Source organism: Amblyomma maculatum, chromosome 1 (assembly GCF_055883805.1).
Source record: "Amblyomma maculatum isolate TAMU_Amacu chromosome 1, ASM5588380v1, whole genome shotgun sequence".
NCBI classification, from domain to species: domain Eukaryota; kingdom Metazoa; phylum Arthropoda; class Arachnida; order Ixodida; family Ixodidae; genus Amblyomma; species Amblyomma maculatum.
In genome coordinates this window covers 474,446,930-474,467,649 of record NC_139344.1, presented here as the reverse complement: position 1 = coordinate 474,467,649, position 20,720 = coordinate 474,446,930, and the positions used below count along the sequence as shown (strand labels likewise).

The 20,720-nt window shown below is 45.9% G+C and overlaps 1 protein-coding gene across 5 annotated transcripts in view; it reads left to right on the top strand.

The window, feature by feature from the left end:
- The window catches only part of LOC146210003 (transmembrane protein 43-like), a 124,839-nt gene extending 105,746 nt beyond the window's left edge, over nt 1–19,093 (top strand). For 4 of the 5 annotated variants that reach the window (XM_084606108.1, XM_084606118.1, XM_084606127.1 and 1 more), the window contains one exon: nt 16,468–19,093. In XM_084606108.1, the coding sequence (XP_084462234.1) occupies nt 16,468–16,655 (188 nt within the window). In that variant the 3' untranslated portion in view covers nt 16,656–19,093. Of the gene's footprint in view, nt 1–5,756; nt 5,855–16,467 lie in introns of those variants that run through there. The other variant, XM_084606135.1, reaches the window with a different exon arrangement.
- The last annotated feature ends 1,627 nt before the right edge of the window (nt 19,094–20,720 follow it).

Sequence of the window (20,720 nt, the reverse complement as noted above, 5' to 3'; positions counted from 1 at the left end):
TAGTGTTCGTGGTTTTGGTTAAAGTTATGTTTGCAAAATTCAACAGGCAGACCTTTAGTATTAACAAAACAAAAAACCTAATGCAACACTGTCTCCACATTTAGACAGTGGGTTTCTGGTTCCACTTGGTGTCCAGTGAAAAGTGGTCAAGAGCTGATGAGATTAAGAAGGACATGACATTGCTACGCCTAGTGAAAGCACAAGTCCGTGGAAGTTATTCAGAGGAGGTCCTTGACCTGCTGTGAACTTGACTTGCCTGATGACGATCGCATAATATCATCACTGTGCCTTGCTTGCTTGGGGAGCAGTCAAGGTTGTAAATAGCGAGTCGAAGAAGTTTGTTTCTCGAAATGGCTCACAGGCAGAGTGTGCACGGTAAGAACAGTTCTGTCTTGGCAACACATCAACTGTTATGGCGCAAGCCAAGTCGCATCCGCCTGCTCTGACTGCCGTTCTGGCGCCTGTTACTACTAGCGTGCATACACGGGTGCTTCCTCTGTGCACCTCAGCCTACATGGTCAATCAGCTCCCCTCCTATTTTTGTCAGTTTCTGAGGACAGCAATACGATGGAGTTAACGCTTTCAACCACTGGGACTAATCAACGTCTCATCTTATCTCAGTTACGTGGCTAAGACACATTTCTTCAACAACGCCATTCCTGACCCCTCTCAGATCCAACAGATCTTTGGCATCCAAATAAGCTAGACACCTGGGTGAGACCTACGCATCCTACATCGAGGATGTCCTCGCCCTTTGTCGGCGAGTCAACAACACAGTGGTTGAAGGCGATTTCAAGAGGCATTGGTTCTTTTGCCTTTGTAGCTCTGGGTTGTGGACATTCGTGCCAGTGGCTTGACCATTTACGGTCGCTGCAGCTCAGCAACACCTGGGATCGAAGCCGATCTGCGCACCATGATCCTTGATTCGTGAGGAGCTAATCCTTGCCTTCTCTCATCCACGTGTTCCCTCTACTGAGTTGCATGACATCATCAAGGACAAGATTGCTTCCTTTGCTCGTCCCATGGCTTCAGAATCACCAGCCCCTCCCTACGTATGCCTAGGTCACTATGACCACTGCTTCTTGTCCTCCTGCCCATTCTGCGCCTGTATAACCCATCCCAATGTATGGTAATTGGCGGCCCCTCCCACCCTCTCCAGTTTGTTTCTACTGCGGCATCCGCGGCCATATTACACGTGACACCATGTTACATATTACATGTGTGTTGCGTGTGTAATAATAATAATAATAGTAATATTTATTTTCACAAAACAAGATAGATTCAGGCCTGCCAAACACTGCGAAGGCTTGAGGGGCAGTGCCTGGCAATTGACGAACATCAATACTGATTTAAAAAAGAGTAAGTGCATAAGCTTCAAGAGAGCAAGAAAAAAATAAAGCACAAATGGGGGCAAAAATATAAAATTGAAGGCTATTGCCCCAAAACTTATTGTGTCCTAATTTTCTGGCTCATTAATGCAAAAGCCTCATCAGGAAGCTATTCAGTACCAGAGGTACATAATAAGGCTGTACACATTCTCCGTAGTTGTCTGCACGCGAGGCAACGTTCCTTTGACCGAAGTTCTCATGCTGGTATAAACTCCCTACAAATTTCTCTATTAGCATATTTTAGAACTGTTAATTAGTACCAGTAGTCAAAATCGGGTATGTACAGGTGTATTCAGAATCAAAGACATACCGTAAGTTTTCAAACTACTGTTAACTCTATCTTGCCAGATAATTGAACAGTGTTTAAAACAGGTTATACCATATTGCAGTACGCTGTCAGCTAGAGCACTGACAACATTTTTATGAATTTGGAAAGGGCAAAGAAATTTAATAGAATAGAGCAAACATGCTATCCTAGTAGCTCGTTGCATACGTGCACTAAATTTGTGTTCCAGGACATGTCAGCATCAAGATGAATTCCCAGGTATTTAATTTACGATGCATGCAGGGGTGGAAGCGCTGCTCCAATTGCTCTATTCTGCTCCAAACTGCTTTCCCTGCTCCATCCTGTTCCAAAATGCAATATTACTCCAAAACTGCTCCAAACTGACTGCCTTGATGTTCTGGCATCGAATTTAGCAGAACATGGGAACAATGACAAAGTGCCAGGGGCAAATATATAACGCATCTTGCACTGGGCTTAACACAGATGAAGTTTTTGTAAGGGAAAGAAGCATGGAGCATAATAAATATTTGTTCACAAGTAAATTCTAGTATGAGCCACACGTGATTGAAGTTTTTAATTGCTAAAAAGATGCACTATGTCTGTGACGTAGCACCTCCTTCTAGCCTTTTGAATCACCAGTGGAGAGAGTAGCAAACGAAGCAGATAGCATAAACTACCACAAGCCATTAGGAAATGTGTCCGGCTGCAAACAATACACAAGTTTTTGTAGCACCAAGCCAGTACTCCAACATCGAGGTCCTTTGTCCCTGAGAAGCACTTCAGGCCTATGTCAGACAAAATCATACTTGAAGCTTTATGGGTTGGAACACCAAAGCTATCAATCACTAGAAAAACTTCTCAAGAGTGTTAGAAAGGCATATGGCCTACTGCCAAGATTTTAAAAATGAGCACAAGCATTGCTCAAGCAAAGAATGATGAACTATTGGCTGGAGTAGTAAAGCTGAATGATGATATACCCTTCAATGCTATCAATGTTCCAAAGCTACTCCAAAATGCTCGAGCCCCCTCCGCCCCTGCTGACCTCCTTCATGTTTACAAACATGAACGATCACAGACTATGCCGCTTATATAAACTCAGTTTAATAAAAAATAATGATGCCATCACTACCCTAGCACGGCTAGAGAAAAACATCTCTGCTTATAATGTGCGCCATCCTGAGGTGTGGTATGTTCCAAATTGTAGAACCAATTATGGAAATCAAATGTTAAAATTTAAATTGCCTACACTTCTGAATCACATGATAAAGGATGCTAACATTGACATATCAGATACATCACCAAAAGAGCTGCGTTTAATGTTTGTATAATGTTGTCATATGATTTTCTCTTTCTTCTTGCCTGTTTTATACTTACTTTTTTTTAACAATGTTGTCATCTCCGACTGTGTTCTCTTGCCGCACGCTTCTGTGCTACCCCGTGTGCTAGGGGGTCAGGGCTTTTCAAGCTGTTCACACAGCTTTTTCCTGCCTTTCTCGCCTTTTTGTTGTGAAATAAAATTTCAAATTTCAAACAAGGCGATTGAAGTGGCGCGGCAGTCATCTGCGATGCTACGAATGTGCCTTTTTGGCAGACAAAATAACCAATTCTCAGGAATTTATCAGAAAAGCCCAGGCATAGGATCAAAGAGGATCATGTAATACTTCATATTTGGAGGCTTTGAGCTGTGTTGTAAATAAATAAATAGGTAGATATGCACAAGATAGGGGGTGGAAATGTCATTCCCATTCATATGGACTCCAAGTTAGTATCGCTGCTCAAGCACGTCGAAGTGGTAGACTCGACATTTGAATCCATCAGGTCAAAATAGGTAAATGCATTAGGCCAGACTAGGTGCTCGGTTATGAATTGCACCAGCAAGCGTTCCGTTTGCTGCTGGTCTGTTCCAAGTGCTTGCTAAGGTCAGCCTGTAGTATATACAATATATCTTGTTACGGTGTAGTAAGAAAGGGGTGTTTATTTACGGTGCTGAGGTAGCGGGACACGATGAAGCCTACTAGCTTCCAGAAACCAACGCTTCTTCCTCATCTTCTGCCACACCATCACAATCCTTCATCGTCGTCAGTAGCGTGACATTTCCCCCCTATTCAGACGAAGCCCTCTGGGCATGTTCGTGAGTCGTGCAAGGCTGACACTGCTTCAAGCGGGCAACATGACATAGTTCGGTTTTGGCAGACCGACGGCCCGATTCTGTCAGGCGGGCTATTGCATACGTTAAATCACGGATGCGTTTGACAACTACATATGGGCCGTCATAGGGGGCCAAGAGTTTTTGGTGTAGGCCGTGGTGCCAAATTGGACGCCGCAGATAGACTAAATCATCCTATGGAGTATGTTACACGCCGCTGACTGGCATCGTACCCTGCTTTGGAACGTTCTTGTGAAGCACCAGACCGTAAGCAGGCGATTCTCCTAGCTTTTTCGACGAGACAGGGTCTCAGCCAGGCAGGGATCTTCACAGCTTGAGAAGGGCAGGATAGTATCCAGGGAGCAGTGTAGCGGTCTGGCATATGGCAGGAAGAATGGACTGTACCCAGTTGTCTCATGCGTGGCGGTATTAAACGCATACGTGATGAAGGGTAGTATGGTGTCCCAGTTCTTATGCCCTGCATCCACATACATGGCTAGCATGTTTAGCATTCTGTTCACGCGCTCAGTCAAGCCATTTGTCTGGGGATGGTATGGCGTCGAGTGTCGGGAAGTTATGGTGCATAAGCACATGAGTTCTTCAACAACATCAGCGGTGAATTGTCGGTCCCGATCAGTGATGACAATTCGTGGCGGCCAGTGTCATAAGATTACTGAGTGCAGCAGGGCAAGCGATACTTGATGTGCCATAGCACACGGAATAGCAGCGGTTTAAAGTAACGTGTGAGGTAGTCCATGCAGGTTACAATCCAGCGATTTCCATCCAGGGACTTCGGAAACGGACCTACGAGGTCAATGCCTACTTGATCAAACGGAGCTATCGGGGTCTTCACAGGATGCAGCAAGCCAGATGGAGTTGCAGTGGGACGTTTTTGGAGTTGACATTGCTTGTAACTGGCAATGTATTGTTCAATAGTCGAGCGCATTCTGGGCCAGTAAAATTTCTCTTGAGCACGATGGAGTGTTCGAACTGATCCCAAATGCCCAGAAGTTGGATCATCATGCATGACACGCAGTATGTCCGTGCAAAGCGTCTTGGGAACTACGAGTATAGGTATCGCTGGCCGACAGGCGAATAACTCTTTTTCCATAGGAGGCCATCACGCACACAAAAACGGCTTGTAGTTGCGCTGGCTTGGGAGGCAGCAAAGAGAGGCTGCAGACTGCTATCCCTTTGCTGTTCTATTTTGAAAGCATTCCCGAATGGCATAACATTAAACTCATAAAGGCCATCTGGCGTTATCCATTGGAATTTGCCAGTAGCCAGATCTGAGATCAAGACAAGAAAAATAAGACGCACCAGAGAGGCAGTCGAGGGCGTCGTCTATGCGAGGAAAAGGATAGACGTCCTTTTTTGTAACAGAATTTAGACACCGGTAATCGACGCAGAATCGCCACGAACCGTCTTTCTTGCATACGAGAATAACAGGGGCTGCCCAAGGGCTAGATGACTCCTGTATCACCTTCTTCCGTAGCATGTCCTCCACTTGCTCATGAATGACTTAGCGCTCAGATGGGGACACGCAATATGGCTTTTGACGGATAGGACGAGCCGAACCAGTGTCGATGGTATGATGTGTCCGAGGTGCAAGGCAAGAGGTTGGTCCATCTGTTTGAGAAAAGTCAAACATAGACGAAAAGGGTAGAAGAATATCCACAAGAGTACGGCATTGAGGTGAGCTGAGATCGGCGCTGATGATGTGGCAGATCGAAGTTTCATCAGCAGCCGGAGGTACGATGGCACTCGTAGCATCTGTGACCAAAGCAACATTGCAGGGTGCATCGGATCCACAGGAGGCAAGCTTCAATCCGGTGGGTAAAACTGCGGGCTCGGACGATGGATTGATTGTCCATAACGAGGCATTACCGTGATGCACGGAGATCATACAACGAGGAATAATAACATTTTTCTCCAGGCATGCTGAGTGAACTGGGTGCACCACGGCCTGAAATGAAACCTGCTGAAGAAGTGGAACGGACACGGGGATGAACATGGCAGACAAGGTTGGAACTATGTCTTCGGTAATACTAAAAACTGTTTCTTCATTACGGCCGCTTTCAAAAAGAGTCTGCAGATGCGAGCCATCAAAATGAACCTCTTGACTTCGGCAGTCCACGGTAGTGCCACAAAGCTTCAAAAAGTCCATTCCTAAAATGATGTCACGTGTAGAGTGGAGTAGGACGACGAATTCGGCTTGAAAAATTGCACCACCCACAGACACTTGCGCACTACACACACCCAGAGGCCGCAACGCCTCTCCACTCTCACCGCAAAACGTTGAAGCACGATCATATTCAAACATCACTTTGCATCCCAACAAACGCCTAAACTGATTACTCATCACAGACAGTCGCACCCGTATCCACCAAAGCTAATATACACACACCATCAACGAACACACAAATTTTGTATTTGAGCATTGTAGTTGAAGGGATGTTGGCACACAGCACATTTCCAGCGGCCTCACCCCCATTGGTCGTGCTGGTTAGTTTTTCTGACAGGACGACATGGAGCGCCGCCGCGGTGATGGAAAACGACGCACACGGAAGGTGGGTGAAGAAGTAACACTTCAATCAGATGCAGGGGAATGGTCGCGGAGATTCTCGTTCTGGATGTTGCGATAATACCCACGCGGAGTATTGGATTGCTGAAAAACAGGGCTGTATTGTCAATTGTTGGGTACTGTTGGAGGCGCTGGGTGGTTATGCGATGCGGGAACCTTCTGCGGCAGTACCTGGCGATGTGACCTTCGACGCCGCAGCGGTAGCATAGCGGTGGGGAAGGTAGAAAATGCTGTTGTGGATAAGAGCCAGGAACAGCAGGGCGCGTCGTAGGTCTGGCTGAATTCCAAAGCTATATATAGCTATATATTGTTACGGACGACATCAAGGAAGAAAAAGCGGGCAGTGGCGCGGACAGGAGCGCTCGCGCTAGGCCCGGCAACGTTTTCATAAAACGTCATCTCACTGTCATCGAACATCTCTCTGTCCTCTGTTCTCCTGTTTTCATCGGCTTGCCGTATCGTAACGCTTGGTGGAGGTGCTGGGTACTTCATCATCACCCCCCCATCCTGGTCCGGAGCATCAGCGCCCTGCGACTTCTTGCGCCGTCGGAGAAACGTTAGGAGGCACTGCATGGCTGTTCCCCAGCCTGCTGGACCCAGCAAGACCTTGCCGTTCCTCCGCCCCGTCCCCCCCCCCCCCCCCCCCGCCCCGACCACAAGACATGACGAAGGAGAGACTGACCCGAGACGCCACACATGACCACAAGACACAAGGAGAGACCCGAATGACCTAATGTGACTCCACTGACCTGATGTACCGACCAAGGACCCTACGACCCAAGACACCGCTACACTTCAAGACATTCTCCCCTGCCTATGCCATGCGGTGCGTGCCTTGGCCTCCGCCATCGAGTCGTGGCAACGTGTGGCCCGAGAGTGTCCTGCCAAGGTTCATCGCGAATCATCGTGCCGGCAAGCCATTCTATTCTTCCTCTTCTTTTTCAAGCATCTAGACACGCCCATCATCATGCCATGGAATCATCAACATTGTGCATTTCCTCGTCCACGATCGGGACGATCGCTCGGTGGCCCCGGGTCATGTTACGGACGACATCAAGGAAGAAAAAGCGGGCAGTGGCGTGGACAGGAGCGCTCGCGCTAGGCCCGGCAACATTTTCATAAAACGTCATCTCACTGTCATCGAACATCTCTCTGTCCTCTGTTCTCCTGTTTCATCCGCTTGCCATATCGTAACAATATATATATATATATATATATATATATATACACTTTATATGCTTTGGCTGTTTGTCTTATCAGAGATGAGTGTGAAGTTGGAAAGGCATTGAACGTATATAAAAAGGAATCAGATTATATATTTTTTAGTTCAGAAAAAAAAAGGCAATTATCAACAGCATTTCAACTTAGAAATGTGCTCCAAGACATAATTCAAATGCTCCATAACTCTCGTTTCGTTGCTCCAAAGCTGCTCCAAAATGCTCGAGCCTGCTTCCACCCCTGCACATGTTCTATAGGGGGACGTGCAAATATCACAAATAGGTAAGTGCACAAAACAGGTGTAACAACTGAGATTTGCTTATAAGGACTATGAAAATAATAATATGCAAGCTTAGTTTTCACACTGTTAATGTTAATTATCGTGGAGCCATCTCATGACTTGCTATATGTCATGTTGGAGATTCAAGATGGCCTGGTTATAATGGTGAGCAATTAGGAGGGTATCATTCACATGTTGGGAAAACCCTGCTGTGGTGCATAGTAGTGCTAAGATAATTTACATGAAGATTAAATAACAGAGTTGCGAAAATAAAGCCTGCCGTGCTCATTTGGAATGACAATCGGCTCACTTCGAATTCTAATGCCATAATCTGCGAATGATTTGTGAGGTAATTCAATAAAAAAAAGAATGGACCACAAATACCGTAAAGGTAAAGCTTCTGGCCTAGTATATTATGAATAACACTTTCAAATGGTTTGGAGACATCTAAAACGAGGGAAATGCAAATTCATCGTTTTTGAGTGTGGAGTTACGAACATCGGAAACTTTTATGTAAATCAAGCTGAGTACCTCTTCCTCTAATAAAGCCGAACTGATGGTTACAAAAAAACATTGTTGGTCTCAAGGAACGAAATTTCTTACTTGAGGGGAGGGGGCAAAAGGATCCGGTAGAATTGGCGTAGTGAGTTGAGTGAACTGGTATAGCTGCTTCATCCTTAACTTTAAAGCAGACGTCAGAATCTATAAACAATCAAACTGACTAGCCCAACAGCAAGTTCTGTAATGATGCAACTGTGTCAATTAACATCACAATAGACACAGACGTTTGTCCTAAGGTGTGAATGTGTTTTTCTAAAATGAGCGCAATGGTTGGAAGGATCGATATATCTTGATAGTTTTCTACTTTGCTTTAAACACCATTTTTATATTGTAACGAGTAGAAGGCGGCAACCACTGAACGGATCAGTTTCACACACCGCACTCAGCTTCGTCCTCTTTTTCCTCGATTCTGAGAGGCACGTGGCATTACCTCCCCTCTTCAAAAGTGGTGAATCGACGCTGGGAGTGCCCTCAAATTAGACGCACACAGGAGAAGCAGGGAACACAAAGCTGCATAAAAATATCACTCCCTCTCATAACACGGTTTCATCCGCACTACGTGAACAGTGTCAGCACTTGAGCGCCGCCGTATTGATGGTCGTTGACCCCGAGGAACAACTTCGTAGGTCATGTTACTAAGATGCCGAATGACCTCGTATGGCCCAAAGTAACGGCGAAGTAGCTTCTCGGAGAGTCCTCGATGGTGCACTGGTGTCCACACCCATACAAGATGCCAGGTTGGTAGTGAACATCTCGGTGTCAGAGGTTGCACCGACTGGCATCGCTGTGTTGTTGATGTTGAATACGGCACCGTGCATACTGGCGCTCTTCTTCGGCCCGCTACAGAAATATGTCGACGTCTGCATAGGCGTTGGTGGCATCGTCACCGTGACTTATGGTTAGCATAGCGTCCAACATTATGGTGACGCAATGACCATAGACTAGCTGGAATGGCGCAAGACGAGTCATCTCCTGTTCAGCCGTATTGTATGCAAAAGTTGCATATGGAAGGACTTCATCCCATGTGCGATGTTCAACATCGACGTACATGGAAATCATGTCTGCAAGTGTTCTATTGAGGCGTTCAGTCATTCCGTTTGTTTGCAGATGGTAATCAGTAGTCCTGCGATTACTTGTGTGGGTAAGACTGAAGAAAGCCTGCATTAGTTCGGCCCTAAAGGCTGTACCACGGTGAGTAATAATAACCGATGATGCACCATGGCACAGTACGATGGTGTTGAGAAATAACTGGGCTACTTCAGCAGCACTTGTACGAGAAAGTGGCTGTGTCTCGGCATATCACATTAAGTAGTCCGTTGCTTGATGTGGACATTGAGAAAAGGCCCAGAAGATCCATGCCCACTTGCTAGAAAGGGGCTGTTGGCAGAAGTATCGGCTGAAGAAGCCCTGCAGGCTTCAGCGGAGGTGTCTTTCGGCGCTAGCAATCTCAGCATGTTCTCACGTAATGCTGGACTGAAGGCAACAACTTAAGGCCACTAGTACTTTTGTCGAATGCGTGCTAATGTTTGCGTGACTCCTAAATGACCAGCCGAAGGCTCATCGTGGCATGCGTGGCAAGATTTCTGGCCGGAGGTCGGACGGCAAAATGAGAAGGTTTCCTTGTTGTGTTGAAAGTTTCTCTTATATAGGACGCGATTGCGAATGCTGTAGAAGGATAAACCCCGTGCGAAAGCACTTGGGACAGCTACATCAAGGCCTTCAAGATGGTTAATAAGCGGGCATAAGCCAGGGTTAGCCCGTTGACACTGGGCTTGTCAGTGGTCGTGACTACAGTAAGAAACGGGAATTCGTCATCGCTGTCGGGAGGGGCAGCATCAACTGGTGCACGCGACAAGCAATTGGCATCGTTGTGCTTACGGCCGCACTTGTATACAACCGTTATGTCGTATTCTTGGAGACGGGGGCTCCACTTTGCAAGCCGTCCAGAGGGGTCTTTGAGGTTGGCTAGCCAGCATAACGATTGGTGGTCGCTCACAGCCCTAAAAGAGCGGCCGTAAAGATAGGGTCGGAGCTTAGTTATCGCCCAAACTACCACGAGACATTCCTTTTCTGTGGTTGAGTAGTTTGCCTCTGCTTTTGAAAGAGAGCGACTCGCGTAAGCGATAACTTTCTCACTGCCATTTTGCCACTTAATTAGAACGGCACCAAGTCCAAAATTACTGGCATCAGTCTGAATATTCGTAGCAGCGTTTTCATCAAAATGGGCAAGTATCGGGGCGGCCTGCAGTCGCCGGCGTAACTTGTTAAAGGCATCATCTTGATCATCTTGCCACGCGAAAGGAACAATGTCTCGGGTAAGAAGCGTAAGAGGCTCGGCAATCGCTGAAAAATTCTCGACGAAACGCCTATAATAGGCACAAAGCCCCAAAAACCATCTAACGGACTTTTTGTTGGTTAGGCGCGGGAAGTTTTCCACAGCAGCAGTCTTGTCGGGATCTGGTTTCACACCCTCAGCACTAATAACATGGCCAAGAAAGTGGAGCTCCTGGAATCTGAAATGGTATTTCTGTGGTTTTATCGTCAGTTGGGCAGAACGTAGCGCCTGTAGTACCATTCGTAGCCGGTAAAGGTGCTCCTCAAAACTAGCCGCGAAAATGACATCATCTAGATACACTAGGCACGCTTGCCACTACAGTCCAGAGAGACATTCTTCAGAAGGTTGCTGGCGCAGAACAGAGACCGAAAGGAAGCACTTTAAGTTCATAAAGGCCATCGGGGGTAACGAACGCTGTTTTCTCTCTGTCCCTTCCGTCCACTTCTATCTGCCAGTAGCCATTCTTGAGGTCAAGTGACGAGAAATATTTGACATTGCGTAACCAGTCCAATGCGTCGTCAATATGCGGGAGCGGGTATACATCCTGTTTCGTTACCTGACTTAACTTGCGATAATCGACGCAGAAACGCAAGGTGTTTTCTTTTGTTCTTCACCTACACTACAAGCTAAGCCCAGGGGCTGGTAGACGGCTGCACCATGTCGTCAGTAAGCATTTCTTGCACCTGGCTTTGAATAGTCTCACGTTCCGTTAAAGACACGCAGTATGGGCGTTGGGAAATCGGCTTGGTCTCCGCGTCAACCATAATACGGTGTTTGGCTACTGGGTTGCGCCCAACTTTCAAAGACGTTGCAAAGCATCCAGCAAAATTCTGAAGGAGCTCTAGGAGTTGCCGCCGCTCAACCACCGACAGATTGGGTGCCGGGTGCACCGCATCTGGCTGGCGATGGTGGCGCCAGAGTACAGATGTTCGCTGGCTCAATAAAGTCGGCGACATACGAGATGGCCATTCCTTTCGCAGTGTGCTGAAACTCGGTCCCGAAATTCGTAATCTAGAGCTTCGCACAACCGTCCCGCAAACGAACAAGTCCTCTTGCAGCGCAGATCCCTTTCTCAAGAAGCAGGCCCACATTCCTCTCTGCCAGTACATCGCAGTCGCATGGTGAGTCGCTTTCTACCAAGACCATAAGCTGCATTGTGGCGGGACCGTAATGTCAGCAGCTGTAGTATGTAAAGCAGGCGTTGATGAACCGTCGACGCTAGATCTCGCAATGGCTTGGCTCGGCGAAAACGTCACACGTGATTCTTGCAAATTAATTATCACACCGTTAGCCTGTAAGAAGTCCAAACCGAGTATATCGTCTCGCGAACAGTGGGTAAGAACAACGAAGTCGCCAACATAAACAAATCCGTCAGTTGCAACTCTCACAACGCATCTTCCAGCCGGGTTAATAAGGTGTCCCCCTACCGTGCGAATCTGAGGCCCAGTCCACTCGGTTAAAACTTTCTTCAATTTCCTGGTTAACCCACTGCTTATAACTGAATAGTACGCCCCCGTATCAACTAATCCGGTAATGAGAAAGTCGTCGATAGAAACCGGTATGTCCGAAGCTGCGCACTCAGGTTCATCGTTACATGACGCCGTCTGATAGCCGTTATCTTGTAATAAACGTGATGGAGGATGTTCGGCAGTTTGCTCGTCAGCGGCCTCACCTCCGGAGGTCGTTCCTAGTTTTCCCGACGCAGCCAGTGCAGTATGTAGAGCGAAGTGGACTTTGGGAACGATAACGGGAAGAGGTAATGACGCAGGACCTGTATTGTGGGACGTCTGGGGGATCCGTATGCGCCGACAGGTACTCCTCGATTTCGGGTGATCGTTCACCACTCCGAGGACATCGTGCACGTGGATGAAAGCCACAAAGTCCGGCGCGGTGGTACGGACAGAACCTCAACATGTGACCGGCCTCACCACAGTGGTAACAAACGGGCCGCTGGTCAGGGGCACGCCAGACGTCAGTCTTTCGAAACCGTGCCTCAGCTAGAAGATGAGGACGACGCGGGCTTGGATCAAGTGTAGGGGTGCCTACTCTGGCTCTAGGAGAGTTGTACCCACTATGGTGCTGGTTTGGATGAGGCACAGTGGTCCTCGCTGTTGGAGGATTGCACAGGGTATTCTGCTGAAGCACCGATGCGTATGTAGGTACACTCGGTAGCGGTGGCTGCACAGAAGGCACAGACGGCTCTGGCACAACTTATCTAATTTCCTCATGAACGACCTCCGCGAGTGATGGAAGCCTTGATGATGACGTTAGACCCTGTAGCTGAATGTGTCTCAGCTCTTCTCTGACCACAGATCAAACAAGCTCCCTTAAGACGTCACCAGAACCGTTGAAGCCGGAAGCATAGACGACCAGTGACATGGCAGACACATCACGGTTATAGTACTGTGCCCTGTGTTGAAGTGTTCGTTCCCTCGTGGTGGCCTCCACTAGAAAATCTGATGTGGTGCCAGGTGGATTGCGCACTAGCCCAGCAAATTGTTCTTGTTTCACCCCGCGCATTAGGTGGTGCCCTTTCTTCTCCTCAGACATATTTGGATCAGCACACCTAAAAAGGCTGATCATGTCCTCGTAGTACATTCCAACACTTTCATTTGGGGCTTGGCGGCGAGATCGCAGTGCCGACTCCGCACGCTCCCTTCGGTCGTTGGCGGTGTAGGTCGCCAACAGCTGGCGACGAAAAAGGTCCCATGATGGTAGCGTCGTTTCATAATTCACGAACCACCTCCGTGCCAAATCTTCGAGAACAAAGTATCCATTATGCAGCTTCCTTTGCTCATCCTAGCCGTTGTAGTTGACGACCCGTTTGAATTGGTCCAGTCAGTCCTCAGCGTCCTCATAAAGCTCGCCATGGAAGGATGGTGGCGTTCCAGACTGGAGGACGACGAACTGGGGTGAACGTTCTCCGTTAGCCACAATGTTCGTGTTCGATCTATGCATGGTTGTCACAGGCGTCCAGGACAAAGGCCCGAACTCTGGCAACCGACCTTGGAGGCGGCAACTGGTACTGCGGGTGACTGGTGTCAAATCCGTGGTGACTCCCGGTCGCCCTTGAGGGGTGGAACTCAGCAAAAGGGGAATCGTACCCGGCTGCTCCACCAGAAAATGTAACGGGTAGAAGGCGGCAACCACTGAACGGATCAGTTTCACACACTGCACTCAGCTTCGTCCTCTTTTTCCTCGATTTCAAGAGGCACGCGGCAATATAACAAAATAACAAGTGCTACCCTCAATCAGTCATGGACAACTTGGGTAACGATAATCATGTTTAAAATGCAGAACAGAATACCCTTTAAGGAATCAAAAAAAGTTTTTGCAGAGCATCTCTACGGACACTCCATCCAGTCCAGGAGATTTTCGCCTAATAAAAATAGATCAGCCAGCTTAAAATTAGATTGAAGGTCATCGTGAGTACATTCATGCAAAGCTGCTGAACTGAGGATGGAGTGATAATTAAAGTGCATGCAGAAACAGGAACACCACCTCTCTCAGCAGAAAAAGCTGCATTAGATTCATTAGCTAGTTATCGATAGAGCAGTAAAAGTTTTAGAGATAGCGTCTATTGGCCTTTTCGAAGTGGATCCTCTTAACTCATTTATAAGTGACTGTCATGCTCAATATATTCTAATATTCTAAAAATTAACTGCAAATCTGCTATATCTGAGTATTTTTGGTGCCGTAGTGCCCTTTTTCTGTCTTACAGGAATGGGCGTATTTGTCTCATTACAGTTCATTTTTTATCTTTGTCAAATATGCTCTCTACCAATTGCATTCATTTTCCACTTGTTCTGAATTATTGGTAACTTGCTGTTACTTGCAAGTGATATTTTCTCTAGATACTTGCACCAACGCATATGTTTATAAGCTACGGGCAGGATGTAGCGAACCCATCAAATGACAATTATTCGCATCCACAACTCTAGGATGAAACACCATCAACTTTCAGTTCATTTCAATGTAATGCAGTCAGTGGATTTGCAGTCTTTGTGATATAAAGATTCAGAAGAGGTCTATTTCTTTTTTATCTTACTGGGACAAGACAGATCAACAAAGAGAGTTGCTAAAAAAGACATTTGCATGAGCCAGGAAAACTCGTGACTCTCTGTCATCAGCATTTGCTAAGATTTTTTCCTTGGCATCAATATTTAACGTGGCTCCTATGGTCTGTGAAAATGACAAGTGCCATGTGTTGAAGAAAACCACAAGTGTAGCTCAATAGCTTCGCATCTGAAAAAAAAAAATAAAAAAAAGGGATTGCAGGGCGATATAGGCAAAGGAACACCTGTCATGGATAGGTGGCGTATAGAGATAGTGACTTTGCTTGATGAATTAAGGTTGTTCCTTGTGAAAGTGATAATATTCATTATATGCTTTGCCCCTAAACACAATTTAGAGGTGGGAATATTGCAGTGTGGGACTTGTTCTCCTTTCGTGGAGCTGGCCTTCGCCAAATTCAAAGTGTAATGAGCAAAGAGGTTTATCAGAAAATTGGCAGCAAATCATGGTTCCGTAGGGATGCAGAAATCTGGATTTTGAGTATGATTTTAAACAGAACGGCAGCCCGAAGAACTCTTCTATACTTGTGAGAAATTGGTAGAAAAAGAGAGTTGACCTTATGAAGTGGCCAAGCCAGTCTGCTTAAGTTATTGGAACTTAATATCTTGTCGTAGCTTCATATGCCATGTGAGATAGAAAATGAGCAGAGCAGAGATTTTGACCAGCTGTTTTATGTAATTAGAGTGTGGAAACATAGACTAGACAACCACTGACAGCTTTCTGGACTCCATGCTTCAACTTTTGCAAGCAGTGATCAACAAAAAAGGCTTGTGCACAAATTACTGACAGTGATACATTATAGTGAAAAGTAATTGTTTTCAACTCGTGCCTCATTTAGTAATGAAGCCCTCATTATTGTCGGTACTTTTAGTATGTAGTGCAAAAGGCACTTCGTGACTGCTGTAGGAACAAAGTGCGACTTAATGTGGTGTGAAGAATTTAGTATTATATTGTGTAAAAACTGTAACACTGTCTTCCCATAGGGCTAACACTCGGAAGCTTTAGTGCAGTAAAAAAAAAAAAAAGCTGAAATTATATTTTTTTGTTCACTACTGTACGTGGTTCCTTAGAGCAACCTAGATAATTATATAAGGTGTCATGGCAAAGAGTATTTGGAAGTAAGTCTGCGCCAGTGGCAACCTTCCCCGGATTAAATGTAACATGGTTTATGAGTTGTATTGTCCTAACATAACTTTACGAAGCTGAGGGTGGTAGTGCGGCTGTGAATGAAAATTTCGTTGCCCAGTTACTGTGCCAGCATATTTGGCTCTGGATATTTTATTTCTCAGGATATTGATGCTGCTCATTTTTTGACACAGCTGATACTTGTACTCATCAAGGTTTTGTACTGACGTGTTGGCCTCTTGCAGATGTTAATTAGCGCACATGTGTGCATGCATGTTATTGGTCTGTGTGCCATCTAGGTGTGCTAAATGGTGTGTAGGAGTAGTCATTCTCCGCTTATGACCTTGCAAGGGATGCAGCACCTGCGCTGTCTTTTGACGTCAGAAAAGAGGTCTATTGTGCTGCTTTTTCATCGCTTTGCTTCAAGTGTTGTCGGTGCTGTCACAGTGGCCGGCCTTTGTTGATTGCAGCGGACACCCTTCCCTGGCTGTGGCTGCTGGTGCCAGCCGAGAGCTCACCGATGGAATTCAGTGTCTACACCTGGCTCGTTGTGGTGCTGTTTGGCTGGGCACTGGCCAGGCCCCTGCACGTGGTGTCGGCATTTCTCGCCTGCGTCATCCCCTTCATCACCACACGCAGGCTTCACCATGAAGCTTAGCTGCCATTTATAGTGAACTGCGGCAGCTAGTGCATTTTGCAAACCAATTTTGGCCTGGCTGGATTTTATTGCCAGGAGCAGATAAAACTGGTTCCAGGCTGCTGTCGCTTTTCTGGTCTAATGGAGCACTCTTCGACTAGGTTTACTTTTCACTTGCTGACCACTCCTTTAGAAGTGACACCGTGTGCGACACATAGCTATCAGTCCTTGCAGTTTTCTGTGGATCCAGCAGTTTTGGCAGCCCATTCTTTTGGGGGTTTGTTTAGATCTCACTGACTTGTTGCCGTGGTAACCCTGCTGAGAAGTTTGCTTCATTGTTTGAATGCAATTCAGGAACACTTTCATCCATGCTGATGGCAAGCACTTCTTTATGTAAGGTTCACTCTCAGGAGTTACATCGATGTCAGAACTGTTTTGAGCAAAGAAGAAGTAATTTTTCATGAACAACCAGGTTGGCAGGTGTGTACTATTCTCATCACGAGTAATTACTGATGTCACTTAATGCTCCTGAGCTCATGTCACACACGAGAGCATAGTGCTGTTACCCCTTCAGGGAATAATTGTACACAGTGTGTGATAATTGAGCCTAGCTGGTTATACATGTGTAAGAACCATGCTGAACTTTTACGAACAACAAACAAAGACACAAAATGCAGTGCTAAGAAAAGAAAATTTGCAAGAAAACGAAATTGAAACCAAACTCATCTTGTCAGCCTGAGAAATTAAACTTTTTTTGTCATGCATTTGTCAACCCCTGCACATTTGATTTCGAAGGCCTCATTTAATTTCTGTTTTACTTTTTGAATCGCATAAGATAACGGTTCTGTCAAACAATAGTGTGTATATTTTTTTAGAGCAGTTACAATGCAATGCCAACTTTCCTGGGTGGGTGACACTATTGTTGGCATCATCATCAGCAGCAGCCACTGCAGGGCGAAGGCCTCTCCCATATTTTTCCAACTAACCTGGTCCTGCATCCGCTTAACCCTTGCGAACTTGTTAACCTCATCCGCCCATCTAACTTTCTGCTGTCCCCAGCTACCTTTTCCTTCCCTTGGAATCAGTCTGTTGCACTTGGAGACCATTGGTTGTCCTCTCTTGGCACTACATGCCCTGCCCATTTCTTTTGTTTTCCACTGTAATGTCATTAACTCGAATTATTTCTCTGACCCACTCTGTGAGCTCAACTATAATCTCCCACGTAGTACTTCAGTCCGCAAGTCCTGTGTCGCATTCCATGTGTTTGGTCTCATGCTTGATGGTGCAGGAATGGGCTTTGGAGCCTCCACTGTTGCACATAAACCGGGTAGCTTTTTTGGGGCTGAGAAAACTGCTGAGACTTTGTGTCTGTCACTGTGTTTTGTGTCTTTGGTTTGTAAGCTGCTTCTTCAAGACACTGTATGCAGCTTTGGTGGTGGTCGCTCATGCATCAGTGCTGCTGCCTTCTGAGAAAGTGTGTCTACAGTTATGGATATTTCCTCGAGAACACTCTGCTTATTGGTGGCCTGTGTAGCTGGTTCTTTCATCTTTTTCTTTTAAGCAGGCAGTGTGCACAACCTACAGAAAATCACTGTGATTCAATTGCTTGTAGAATTGGGGACTGAAGTTCAAATCAGTAATCGATTTATACTTGTGCTGCAAGAAATAATTTAGACGCCAAATGCTGAGGTGTAACTTGGCATAACCAGGTAGAGAAAGGTCACAAACATTTTGGCATGTATATTCATATTGCATTTATTCCAACCTTTTGTTTGCGATGTCTGTTGAAGTCAGGTTTACTGTATTGAGGAGGTGCAAAATTTCCCCTTTCGTGCAAAGGCTACCTATATCTAGTCAGCACTGCCCTCTGGGGATGGGACCAGTGTTTTTTATTTGCTCATATTTACAACTGGCTATGTGTTGCAAAAGGTACCTATTTTTCGGCATGGCTGTTTTAGTGCCAAAGTAAGTAGCCTTCATGTATATAGCGTTGCGTACTTTGTTACGTAGTGTGCCAGGTTCTTCTGCCGCGGGGATGACACCGTGTTGTGGCTGGATCAACATTGCTTTGTCTTGCCGTTTCTTTTCTAGGGTTGTCTCTACTGTTTTCTTGTGACCACAGGAACGGTTTTAGTTGTTTGTTTGTGGTTAGAACAAAAAGTCTTTTTTGTACATGGCACATAGTAGTGTGAGAGTTATTTCGTGTTGACTACGGTGAATGGAGCACAGTAATGTAGTCATACATTCTCTCTTATGCGTGTCGTAATGTTTTATGATGTCATGTCGCAGGACCTATGCTTTGTGTGAAATATAGGAGGTGTTCACTTTATTTAAAAAGTGCTTCTGATCGCTTTATAAAGGCCTTGTCTTTCCCGACTAAGTCATTGCAAGCACCTACGTTAAATCAAACTGAGTGTTTTCAAGCACTGGTGATTGCTTCCACCAACCTTGTATGCTACTTTAAGGGGGGACACCCCTCTTAAAACTTTTTTCCTTATTTATGGGTGGATCTGATTGAAACTTGCACCATTAATATACTTTTGCATGCTGATTTCAAATATCTGATTAGTTTTCTTGTAGATCAAATAGCTTTCAAATTATTACCTAATTAATGTTCTTCGTTTGGAGGTGAGTTAATTACTAAACACTTTATGGCATGATGAGAATAGCCCTGCCAGAGTGATCTAGAAGGATCATAGAGTGCCGCTAGTCATGAATTAACGTGGTAGAAGAATTTGAACCAAAGTTACAATAAGTCAAACTTTTATGACTAAAAGCCCAAGTTGGCACCTAAGATTGATAATTAATTCTGTAAATGTTGCCGCATAATAACTATACATATTTTTGTCCTACGGCACTGTCGAAGGTTTTCTCTTTCTAACAAGACAAGAATGAGAGCTATAGCACAAATAGACTAAGAGATATCTCTCCTCCAAAATTGCAGCACCCTCAAAATTGCAGTTTTGAGAAAACGAAGAAAAACACTTCACAGCATGTAGGTGTAAATTATGTCAATGATTGATATGTCAACAAGATCAGAAACAGGTGGAAAGTGATCTGAAGCGAAAATTAATGGCCTATGCCAATTTGAGCCAAAGTTACGCAATAGGAAACGTTTGAAAGGAAAATTCCATTTGGGTACCGAAGACAACATAACCTTCTCAGCAAATTTTCTTTTGTGGTCACTGCATTTACCTTGGTTTCATGAGACTCTCAGGATTCCCTTTCTAGAAAAAAAAAATTTAAAGCAATAGCAAGAACAGGACCAGAGATATTGATCTTTCAAAAATGCAACACTACCAAAATTGGGGGATTGTCGGAAGCACTCAAGCCTCACGGCATTTAATCAGGAAGGGCAACCCCAAAGACCTCATGCTATTAAAATGCACCAGGAGCATAGTCGGGGTGCATGCTGTCGCGGTGTTTTCTTTTTTCTGTTTTAGCAACGCCAAGCGAAGCCGCCCGCTTCTTTGCAGAACGTGCGCTACGGTGCAAGTCCTTTTCTTCAGCTCTCCTGGAGCCAGTTGCTGTCACGTTTGTACTGCATTCTTGCAGAATTGCTGCTGCTGTATGCTTGCAGCCGGCATTGAAGCGCAGCACAGCTTCTGCTGTGGCTGCTTCCACAGCAAACAGTGATGAGTGCCGCTCTTTGTGGATCAAGGTCCAGATGACCGAGTGGAAGCTTTCGTTCGAGTTCTGGGTCTTCCCCCAAATGCACCTCTGCAGCAGGCTCTTCTCTGATAAACGACTATAAACAGGCAAAAGAGCATCAGCCACATCTCTTGGCAGACTGTAATTGTGCTTTGGTGCAGGCTCCTCTTTTGCCTTTGCAGCGTTGTGGCGGCGCCATGACTTCTCACCGGTAGGACACAAACTGTGCTTGGGGCAGTCATCAGTAGATGTGATGTGGTAATATGTCGCCATCACAGATCGCTGCATGGCATCCACATCACCTACATTTGATCGAAGCGCTCGGCCATAATATATTGCCAGCTTGTCAACTAGATCAGCTGTCAGCCTTCCTCTGCCGCCAAGACTTTGCTTCCCTGCACCCTTGTGCCTCTGCAAGAGGTTGCGCAAAGCTGC